This window comes from Mytilus californianus, unplaced genomic scaffold (genome assembly GCF_021869535.1).
Source record: "Mytilus californianus isolate M0D057914Y unplaced genomic scaffold, xbMytCali1.0.p SCAF_4, whole genome shotgun sequence".
NCBI classification, from domain to species: domain Eukaryota; kingdom Metazoa; phylum Mollusca; class Bivalvia; order Mytilida; family Mytilidae; genus Mytilus; species Mytilus californianus.
Genome location: NW_026262690.1, coordinates 57,170,912 through 57,182,086, shown reverse-complemented (window position 1 = coordinate 57,182,086; position 11,175 = coordinate 57,170,912). Strand labels below are relative to the sequence as shown.

General features: G+C 32.2%; 1 protein-coding gene across 3 annotated transcripts in view; it reads left to right on the top strand.

Moving 5' to 3' along the window:
- Positions 1-355: 355 nt before the first annotated feature.
- The window catches only part of LOC127698442 (poly [ADP-ribose] polymerase tankyrase-like), an 85,047-nt gene continuing 74,227 nt past the window's right edge, over positions 356-11,175 (top strand). For all 3 annotated transcript variants that reach the window (XM_052201892.1, XM_052201891.1, XM_052201890.1), the window contains exons 1-4: positions 356-498; positions 6,882-6,984; positions 10,252-10,441; positions 10,811-11,140. In XM_052201892.1, the coding sequence (XP_052057852.1) occupies positions 6,886-6,984; positions 10,252-10,441; positions 10,811-11,140 (619 nt within the window). In that variant the 5' untranslated portion in view covers positions 356-498; positions 6,882-6,885. The remainder of the gene's footprint in view (positions 499-6,881; positions 6,985-10,251; positions 10,442-10,810; positions 11,141-11,175) is intronic.

Here is an 11,175-nt window from a genome sequence, read left to right as displayed (position 1 = left end):
ACAAACCATTCATTTTTTTTTTATTATCAAGGCAAGGCTGAGTTATTTATTTTCAAAATCCCCCTCCCCCTCCCCCAGAATATCAAATGGTCGTCCCCTTATTGTCTGATTGAGACAAAGGACTACTCGATCATGACATAAATGTTATCTAATTGGGGGAATTACGTAGGTGATTGTTTTGCAAAATAATGTCAAACGTATTTTCGATTTTTAAATTGTATTTTGATCGGTTTGTTATCTCATTTTTTAAAATCTTTTTTTAATTATAATTTGAACAGATACAAATCATCGTAATAATCAGTTTAAAATTCACATTTCACCGTCTTATATTTTATTTAAAAATCGGGAGGTTAATGGAATAGCCTGAAAATGGCGACCATGTGTGTTTGAAACCGGCAATGCACCGGCATATAATTTAAATTTCAACGAATCGACTATATTAATAACAAACACACGCATCGCTGTTAATTTATAAAGCGTTTGCATTTGAAGAAACAGGTATTGCATGACAATATAACATACAACATTTGAAAAAATACGAAGCGTGGGTATTTTTTTCTTTTCTAAAAAACACAAATAATGACAACAAACATGTTCTGTTTTAAATGATGAGATGTTATGGGTTATCATTAGCATTGCTTTATTTAAAGCTCTATCTTTTGCATGCATATACGGATTAACAGCGGTATACCACATGAAGCATCTTTTACGTCTAACAATGTTTATATATTCAAGGGAGGCAACTTTTATCATTTTGATCTAGGAACATATCAATTTCATTTGTGTCTAAGGTCCAGCAACTAATGTTACATGCATTGAAAGAATTTTCATATTACTCCAGTTAACACTGTGTTTTACTTGATTGACACTGAGTCAGAGTTCATGCAAGATGGGACATCCCTTTTTAGATTATGAGCTGGGCTGTCTACTGTATTATGTTAGGGCTTTTATGAGAAGAGGTATTCACTGTATTCATATCACTTTTCTTGTCAGACTTGGCCTTCAAAACCAGTATCCATATGCTATTGTGTTAAACAGTTGCTCTTGTCTTCAGCAATTTTAAATCTGAACGTAAAAGCAATTTTCCACTTTGAATAAATAAATTATGGCTAAAATGGCTGTGTTTACACCTCAAAATTTTCTCTAGTACAGACAAACCTGTGCATCTAGAATAGTTTTAAGTCATAGCATGACCTAGATAAATAAAATCCAAATGCACTGGATTATGCTGTGCATTTTTTCCATTCCTGCTGAAGATGATAAATTTAACAAACACATGAGTTTCACTTGATATGGTCCACTCAGTTGCACAGTTTAAACCACCCATTGCTGACAGATATCTATTGTCCGTGTAAATCAATACAGTTCACTTTAATTATTACCTATGGGGAAGTTCTCAAACCTCTTTCTGAACTTTGTTTATTTTTGCACCTTCTGTAGGAATGAAATAAAGTGCACAGCTAAATCTAGTTAAGCTTTTAATTTACTAAAACATAAAATGCATTTGAAGTTTATTTATCTAGGTCATGCTTTGCTTAAAACTATTCCAGATGCACAGGTTGGTCTGTACTGAGAGTAAATTTTGAGGTGTAAACACAGCAATTTAAGCCTATTAAAGGTCCACATGAACCTTAAAGACCGCTGATTTATAAAAAAAATGAAATGAAAACATTAATTAATTGTATCAGCAGACTGATTGTATATTCATCAAATGGAACATAGTTTTATGAAAATGAACTCATGTTTTGCAGATTTTTATAATATAATAAATAACAGCAACTTGTGAAATCTTTATTGTCATCATATACAGTAATACACAATGTGAACATGTGATAAAAAGCCATGAATGAAAACGTACAGAAACGTAGACATTAAAATTGAGAAGTGCCCTTTTCAACTTCAAAAAGTGCCTTGCCCTGCACTGGCATCCTGCCCCTTTCAATTTCTATCTGGAGCACTAACAAATGCTGTTTTATTTCCACTATTTGTTTCACAAGTGTACATCAAATGATTCCAATGTTAATTAAAAGCTACTTCTTTAAACCTTAATTTAAAATGATTCTTAAATTATGCGTGATACATTTGTTGCAGCATAAACATCCCATTCCTTTTCAATTTGCAAAATAGCAATATTATAACAAACAAACATTTCAGTGCCACCAGAAATTGATACCTTATTACAATAACAGCAGTTATATATGCTGCCCTCTATTCTTATTTTCCACAAGGCAGGAAAGATAGAAAATTTAAATATCATACAGGGCTCACGCTAGCAGGCAACTGGGGCAACAAAGTCGCTTTCCCGTCCGTCACTTCGCTTTGCCGACCGTCAAAAGCGAAATCTAGTCGCCCTGTTGTTCACGATACTCGCTTTCAGTCGCTTTTGTCATCGGCAATATTCAACATTTACCAAGTCGATGAAACAGCAATTTTTCATTTAAAAGTAAGGAAATTCAAAGACATAAACGATTCATTTTCTTTAGAAAACAGGTTAAAGCATTGATTTTTAAGTTGGTTGCATGTTATTTTCATAAAGACAAATTTTTTATCACTTTGGGTACTTGTTACTCGAGAGCGTACATCAAATCATTCTAACTTTCGGCAAAATAAGTTTGTTACTTCATTAGAACGTGATGAAATTTGCCTGAAGTAAATTTGTTATCCTTATATTGCATTAAAAACGTCATATTCCCTTCCAAATAGCGTGTCAAACATCGTTTATTTTTGTAAATTTTCTTCGTCCGCCATTGAAATTATTGAGCAAATTATTGTACAACTACGGATCGGAGTCGGGATTTCATTGGAAACGGACCAGCTATGACCGAAATCCGGATTCTTGCGATAATGACTACGGACACATGAATGGCATAGCTGACAGAGAAAATTGATCCCAAAAGGAGAAATTACGCATTCCACAAGCATTAGATCTTCTTGATTAATGTATATATTTCCATGTATATGCATTGTTTCAATTTATAAATTAAAGTTGCTCAACTCTGGGACTATTACAATAATATAATTATATTATGTCCAAGCTTAACTGTTAAATTTATATATCTTTTTAATGAGAAATACTTAATTTCATAAACATGATAACAGAGTAGTTTTTAATTGAATTTTAATTGATATTACAACTTTCTTCTCCTTTTTGATATAAAAAAATCTTTTTTATTTATTTAATTGTTTTTTCTGACAAGAGGACTAATATGATTGTGCAACTAGATATGATAAAATTAAACAACTTTGAATTTGAACTGTTACCATGGTTACTTTAATTGTATACCCAGGTACAAATTGAACAATATATATAAAAAAAAGATACATATGGCCCATTGTATTATAAAGTAAAAAAAATTCGTAAGGGTTCCACGGAACCTAGTGTCTCGCCTACTTTTTCTGTTAATCGCAGGCTCAACAAAAATGAGGAAGTAAATCAATAAAAATATTCCTCTTGATACTATCTTTTGATTGTAAGAAGCTTCTGTCCAAGTTTGGTAAAATTCCAGGATAGTTTATGAATCTAATAAATGTTTAAAAACTTTAACTGCAGACTGAATGTAATGTTAACTGGAAGAAAACAAAATTTCCTTCTAGATACTGGCATTTGATCATAAACAAGCTTCTGTCCAAGTTTGGTACAAATCCAAAATAGTATAAGAAAGTTATTAAAATTTTAAAAACTTTAACCACCGAGTGAATATGTTGTTTCCTGGCAGAAAATCTAAGTCCATTTAAAAGTAAAATACGGAAAAAATGGATTTATTTTTTTACAAAATTTCCTTCTAGATACTAGCTTTTGATCATAAACAAGCTTCTGTCCAAGTTTGGAATAAAATCAAAATAGTATAAGAAAGTTATTAAAATTTTAAAAACTTTAACCACAGAGTGAATGTGTTGTTTCCTGGCAGAAAATCTAAGTCCATTTAAAAGTAAAATAAGGAAAAAATGGATTTATTTTTTTACAAAATTTACTTCTTGATACTATCTTATGATCATAAACAAGCTTCTGTCCAAGTTTGGTACAAACCCAGGATAGTTTAAGAAAGTTATTAAAATTTTAAAAACTTTAACCACAGAGTGAATGTAATATTTACCGGCAGAAAAACTAAGTCCATTTATAAGTAAAATACGGAAAAAATGGAATTTTATTTTTACAAAATTTACTTCTGGATACTATCTAATGATCATAAACAAGCTTCTGTCCAAGTTTGGTAGAAATCCAGGATAGTTTAAGAAAGTTATTAAAATTTCAAAAACTTTAACCACAGAGTGAATATTTGTGGACGCCGCCGACGACGACGACGCCGACGGAATGTAGGATCGCTATGTCTCGCTTTTTCGACTAAAGTCGAAGGCTCGACAACCAGACATTGTAGCGCTGTTCTCTTTCAAAACTCATCACTTCTTCCTCTCAGTTTCAAAAAGAGAAGTCACTTCTCCCTATGATTCTGAAGTAGTGTGAGCCCTGATCATACATATGCTTTCACTAGCCCATTTTTTGAACCTTATTTCCTTAAAATCGTACAAATTAGGACTTGATGGAAATTTCAAATTGCCATTCTTTAGTGGCTTAAATTTCATCAAGTTGAATTATTAATGACAGAGGTAGACGTCAAATGCACTTGGGTTATATTCTGAATGCAACGCATGAAATCATGAAGTCAGGTAGTGTAGTGTTTTCATGCTTATCATTAAGGAAATTGTTTTATATATGCAATAAAAAATATACTTGCAGTGTTTTTAAATGATATTGAATATATTGAAAATTCTTAATAAAAAAATTTAGACAATATAGTTGTTATTTATTTAGTCTTATCATGTGTACTGTCAACTTGAATTAAATTTCAATAAAATTTGTTGCTAGTATATTATGCATTAATCTCATGTGCATCTGCCTCAATTTATTTTTAAAAGTCCAGAAAAATATGACTCCCAGTTAATCTGATGACTTGGCAATTTGATTTATATCACCACTTCTTGTCATAATTTAGTGAAAACATTGAATGTCCATGGGGCCAGGACATCATGTCAGTTTTAATTTGAGATTCTGGTGAATGCTTGTAAACCTATAAATGAATCACATATAAATTAACTGATAAAGAGCTAATTTTTTTGAAAGCAATTGCTTTTTAATGCTATAGCATATAGCCATCTTTGTGACCCAGAATGATCATGTGACCCAGATCGATCAAGCCAATGTTTTTGAGCAGATAAAACTGATTCCTGGTCTGTCATTCAAAAAATCCTCTGTATGTTTTCTAATGGAAAACATTAATTGAAACAGTTGAAAAACAACGGTGGGTTTTTTAAGTTTCAACATATGTTCTTGTAGATGTATTTGTACCAGTTTGATCGTTTTCATAGGGCAGTTCGCCCGCTCTTTCCCGACTGGCACCATGTACTCTTTTAATACTCCCTGCCCGATTTTGTGAATTTGTACACGAACAAAATATTGTCTGATTTTGAACTTTCCCCAGGCAGACAATCATGATCAGCAAATCAAAATTGTTGTTTCTCATGATTATAGGACTGTATTTGATCAGCCAATCAAAATCATTGTTTCTCGTGAATATTGGGCTGCATTGCAAACATGCTAAATTTTGAACTTGTTTGGAACATCGGAATTGTACAAATCGTGATCATAGCAGATGAATTTTCTTCTAGAAGAAGGTTCTCACACAGCCTCAGAAGAAAAGCACGGCTGATTTACAAAATTCAAAGATACAGTACTACCATAATACATTTGTCTTATTTCTATTACAATGCCCAACCGGGAAAGATGTTTTGAAAGAAGAATTAAAAAAAGAAAAGAAACAAACAGGAGTTTGAATGACTTCTTTAGTACTGCATAAGTGTTTTAAAGATATTTGATTTACAATCCTATGCAGAAAATCGCCAAGCGTATTGACAATGACTTCATGAAACTTTTTACTGTAAATTAATTTCTTTATTTTAAAATATGTTGCATTATTTTTTTTTTACACAATTATGTCATTAGTAATGAAAGGGGTTAAGGGTTAACTTAGCCAGTTCTTAGATAAATTTCAGAAGCCGGTCCTATCTTCAAAACTTTAATCAGTATGTATGAATGCATGATTCTTATTGTAAAAAACTATAGTTCGGTAAAACACTTGTGCCAGGAAAGTTGAAATCAACAACTCAATGGTTAAATTTAAACCAATTATGATATACTTAAAAATTAAAATAGAAGCAATAGAAATAATGAAGCCAGGTGCATGGATTGTCATGTTAATAATTGTTCAGTAATAAACATTCTACAAGGGAATAATCTGTTTAATATGACTTCATTACTTCTCACAAGATAAGACTCCTCTCAGGTTTAATTCTTTTACATGTGGATGAAAAATAAAAGTCACAAACACATTAACTAGGAAGCAATTGCTTTAACAGCCTTTAAGGCTTTGATTATTTCTGTTATAAAAGATATCAATCTTATTAACCAGTTGGTTGAGGAAAAAAACACAAGCTGGCCATGGCTTGTGTGTTTGCAATATATTTATCCATCAGCTGTTTTTTTTTACTTTTTACTTTTTACATTTAAATTTTTATCAATGAATAGCAAAAAATCATCCCCTTAATCTACAGAATAGTACAACTGGTTGACTCGTATTAAATAAAAGTACTGAAAACAAATCAGCTGAGTGATTACGCAACATCCTCATGAAAAAAATCATCGTAAATTGATAATTCAAAACAGTTGTCTCCCTCATACCGATTTTGATAGCGACTTGACTTCGCTATGTAGTCAGTTGGCTGGCGAGTTTTAGCTATTTTCAAAATTCTTTGACAACTTAAATCGTCATTTCGCTGGCAAGATTATGGCCTGGCATGGGTATAATTAAGTTGTTGTTTTTTTACAGTGTCATGGACAAATCAAAGGAACCAGATGCAGAAAAAACAGTAGAGAAAAAGAAAGAACCTTCTCCTGGAACTTCTGATAAACAGACTGGATCCTCAAAAAAGGTAAGCTTATAGAAAACATTTTGGGAGCATGTAGTAATGGCTTAGTCCATCCCTGTGTCCGAAACAAATGTTTTCTGTATAACTAGGGAGTTATTGCCATTTAAGGACAATTTGTTCATCTAGTTTGCTTACTTTAAAAAATCTCCTCCTTTGAAACTGCTGAATTAATTTCAGCCAAACTTGGGCTGAATGAGTTTCAGAGTATCTAGTATAAATTTTGTATTATTATTTATAGGGTTAAATGCCTTTTTTTGCTTTTGAAGAAAATATGACAAGATACAAAGAACATTTAAATGGCATTTTTAAGCCACTCATTAATATATATATACCACTGGACGTTAAGCAACCAACAATCAATCAATTAATATATATATTAAAAAGCAAAAATAATCATTGATGAAAGATTTAAGCAAAAAAATACAGGTGGGCGATTCAGGCTCTTGAGAGCCTCTTGTTTATGAATTTTTAGTTTTTTTTATGGTCTTTGATACATTTATGAATAGAGAAGAACTAAATAGCAAAATTAATAAACTAGCAAATTGTGAAAATTCTGTGGTCATTGATGTTATAATGACTGCTTTAATAGAGGACTAAGGAGAGGGCCATTTGATAGAGGTACGGGCTTGCAAACTTTTGTTAAAAAAAGTTATCCTGATTTTTTAGTAAATATATATCAAAATGACACATTTATGTCAGATATTTTATTCAGGCTATTTGGAGGCTCTAGCTAATTTTCATAACTGTCAAAAGTTCAAAGTCTTTTCATGCTTGCCATTCTATGGATGAGTTGTTATTCTAAAAAGATGTATTGAGTAAAGTCATAAAAGCCACAGCTTACTTTGAAATTGGTAATATAAATGGTAAAAACCATAAATGTTTTGCTCCTCTTTGTCTGCTTTTATGATACTTACAGCCACAGTTTTTGGTTTTCACAGATGACTTTCATTTCAGGAAAGTTTCTATAAACTGAAAAAAATTTGATTAGATAACCCAGAAACTATAGCTAGTTTCAGTCAGATGACTAAACAAACATGGTTTTTTCTGCGCAGGAAGTTTGCACATTTGGACATTTGTGCTTTTTTCTACCAAACATTTGTGCTTTATCAACATACATTTGATATATCTAATTTTGAAGTAGTTGAAGGATTGCTGTTCAAGGATACTCTTAATAAAAGTCAAAATTGCAGGATGAGTTGAGTAAAATTGTATATTATACCACTATGAAATGATTCTGACCATTTGTTGTTCGTTTTCTGCGTGAAGGCTGCTCAGCCCATAATACTGGTGGAAAGCTTTGTATTCACTAGAAAGTCCTAACTTGAATCTTTTGCCAAACGAAAATACTTCAAAAGGGCGAAGGAAATAAACTCTTATATAACAACCACGTCTCTTTCTTCAATGTCAACAAGAACAGCCAATGGTTTAAAAATCAAGTTTAGGTCCTCACTCATTCAAAAAGGCTTAGACAAACAATGATTGAAGATGGAAAAAAGTATAACAAAAATATCGAAATACTAAGCTAAATTCAAAAAGGGAGAAGTCATTAAAGCTGACAAAATCAAACTTGAGACTTTATCAACCAACGGAATGAATGGTATACAACCATCATATTTGACTTGGTACAGGCATTTTCCGAAGAAAAGTTCCTCAAACTTTCCAGGCAAAATAATGAACATAAGAGGAATAAAGTTTTTATTTTTAAATCCACGAATCGTATAAAGCTGCTAAATTTCAATTTTTCATCCATACATGTCAAAATTATAATTCCATTTACAGTTAAACTTTTATACTTGGTAAAAAAGTGCAAATATTTGGTCAAATTTGCATAAGTGTATCAAAGTTTAAAGCACAAATGTCCTTTCATATTACAGGTAAAAAACGCAAACAACCTGTGCCCGTTTTTTTTTTGGGGTGCTTGGTATAGGCAATGCATTTTGTAGGAAAACTATCAAAAATTCTGTCACTGATGTAAAGAGTATTTATACTGCAATCTTTCTTTTTGAGCAGTCTATATCGTTTACTGTATTGTATATGATATTCAGTCACTGAACCTGTAAAACCATGCCTTCAGCTAAGACTTCTTTTAAAAATATGCAATGAAATGTACACACTTCCTAAAGGCAAGCACCTACATAAACTTATTTCTTATGCAAAAATTGAACACAAATTATTGTACTAGTTTTAACCGGATTTCCAATGGAAAAATATCGGTTATTAATTTGGTGATGTACGTCGGGCGTGTAAGTGGCTGCCAAACAGTGTCTGTGCAATAACTTGAAAACGCTTTGACAAAATCTTTTCAAATCTAGATATGTTGTTTCCTGTGACTAAATGAAGGTCAAGTTCAATTTTCACGATTTTAGCTTTTATCATTGTTGAGTTGTAGACCTTCAAGTAGCGAAAAGTGATACTTAGAGCATTGTCCATGCAATAACTTGAAAATGCTTTGAAGAAATCTTTTCAGTTTTAGATGTGTTGTTTCCTGTGACTGAATGAAGGTCAAGTTCGATTTTCACGATTTTAGCTATTATCGTTGTTGAGTTGTAGACCTTTAAGTAGCGAAAAGTGATGCTTAGAGCATTATCCATGCAATAACTTGAAAACGCTTTGAAGAAATCTTTTCAAATTTAGATATGTTGTTTCCTGTGACTAAATATAGGTCAAATTGGATTTTCACGATTTTAGCTTTTATCGTTGTTGAGTTGTAGACCTTTAAGGAGAGAAAAGTGATGCTTAGAGCGTTGTCCATGCAATAACTTGAAAACGCTTTGACGAAATCTTTTCAAATTTAGATGTGTTGTTTCCTATGACTAAATGAAGGCCAAGTTTCGTTTTAGCTTTTATTGTTGTTGAGTTGTAGAACTTAAATTGATTTTGGCCTTTCCATTTCTGAACATTACAAAAATTCATTTATTTTTTTACTTGAATACTGACCCCCACGAAATAGCACAATAGTGCTGAAAGTGGTGTTTAAATATCAATCAATCAATCAATCGAATTGTAGAATTATCCTTGCATCACTATTATTGTCTATTTAGACACTGTTAAACTTAAGAGGCCAATCTAACTTGTTTTTATCTACTAATCTTACAGGGTCTATGAATAATGATTTGTCACTGAATTTTAAACAGTCTGTGGGTCTATTGACACCGATTTGGTCATTTAGTGTTAAAGGGTCTATAGAAAAAGTTTTTTTTAATGTGAAACTGTGTTTGGACAGTATGTTGCATGCTTGATTTTGATAAATTATGATTTCTCATATTCCAGTCAAAAAGACAAAAGACTGTTGTAGCTCCTATAGAGCCTCGCACACCATTGAAGAGGCAGAGGGCACCTGTAGAAAGATTCCAGTCTCCTGCAGAGGAATTACCGACACCTAAACCTAAAACGCCTCACCATGATGATGTGGAGGTTGTTTATAAAAAGGGAGTCTTTCTGGCAGTTAGAGGAGATGAAGGTAATAAACAGTCATAATCACTTTCTTTGGCAAAATAAGAATCAACCATGGAAAAAATCTTGCATTTAGTTAACATGCTAAAGGTCCATACCATCTATGAAAATGTTTCCATGCAAACCGTAGCAGGAAGTGCAAGTAAAATACAAGCCCTGAAAATCCCCGAGCTATTGAGGTTTTCCAGAAAATTCCAACCCCTGAATATGCCAACTAATCAATTGTATTTGGCATGGGTAAACAGTTCTTAATATTCCAGTCAAAATAAATCATGCATTTGTACTTTCAGGATGGAAATTTGAAGTTTGATTATGTCATTTTAAAATAATTAAAAAACATAAAAATATAAAACTGCTTATGATTTGTTTATTGCAGAAACCTTCTACTTGTGCAGAACACAACAGAATGTCTTCAGCAACACTAAAAAGTTCAAGATTCAGTGGCTTGACATGGATGAAGTGACCAAGCATTACAAATTTGATTTCCTAGACTCGACAGATATTGAATGTGTCCTTACCAATATCAAGATGGATCGTGTTGCCAGGGAAACATATACACTTCCAGATAGTGAGAAAAAGAGGATTGAGATGATATTGACAAAGGCTATACGTAAGGAGAAAGGCATGCCTATTGATGACATAGATATTGTTCCTGAAAATGAGGTTGAGGAGGAAGAAGATGAAGAAGAGACTGAAGATGATGAGGGTAAGTACCATGGTTTACTTTTATGCAAACCACAT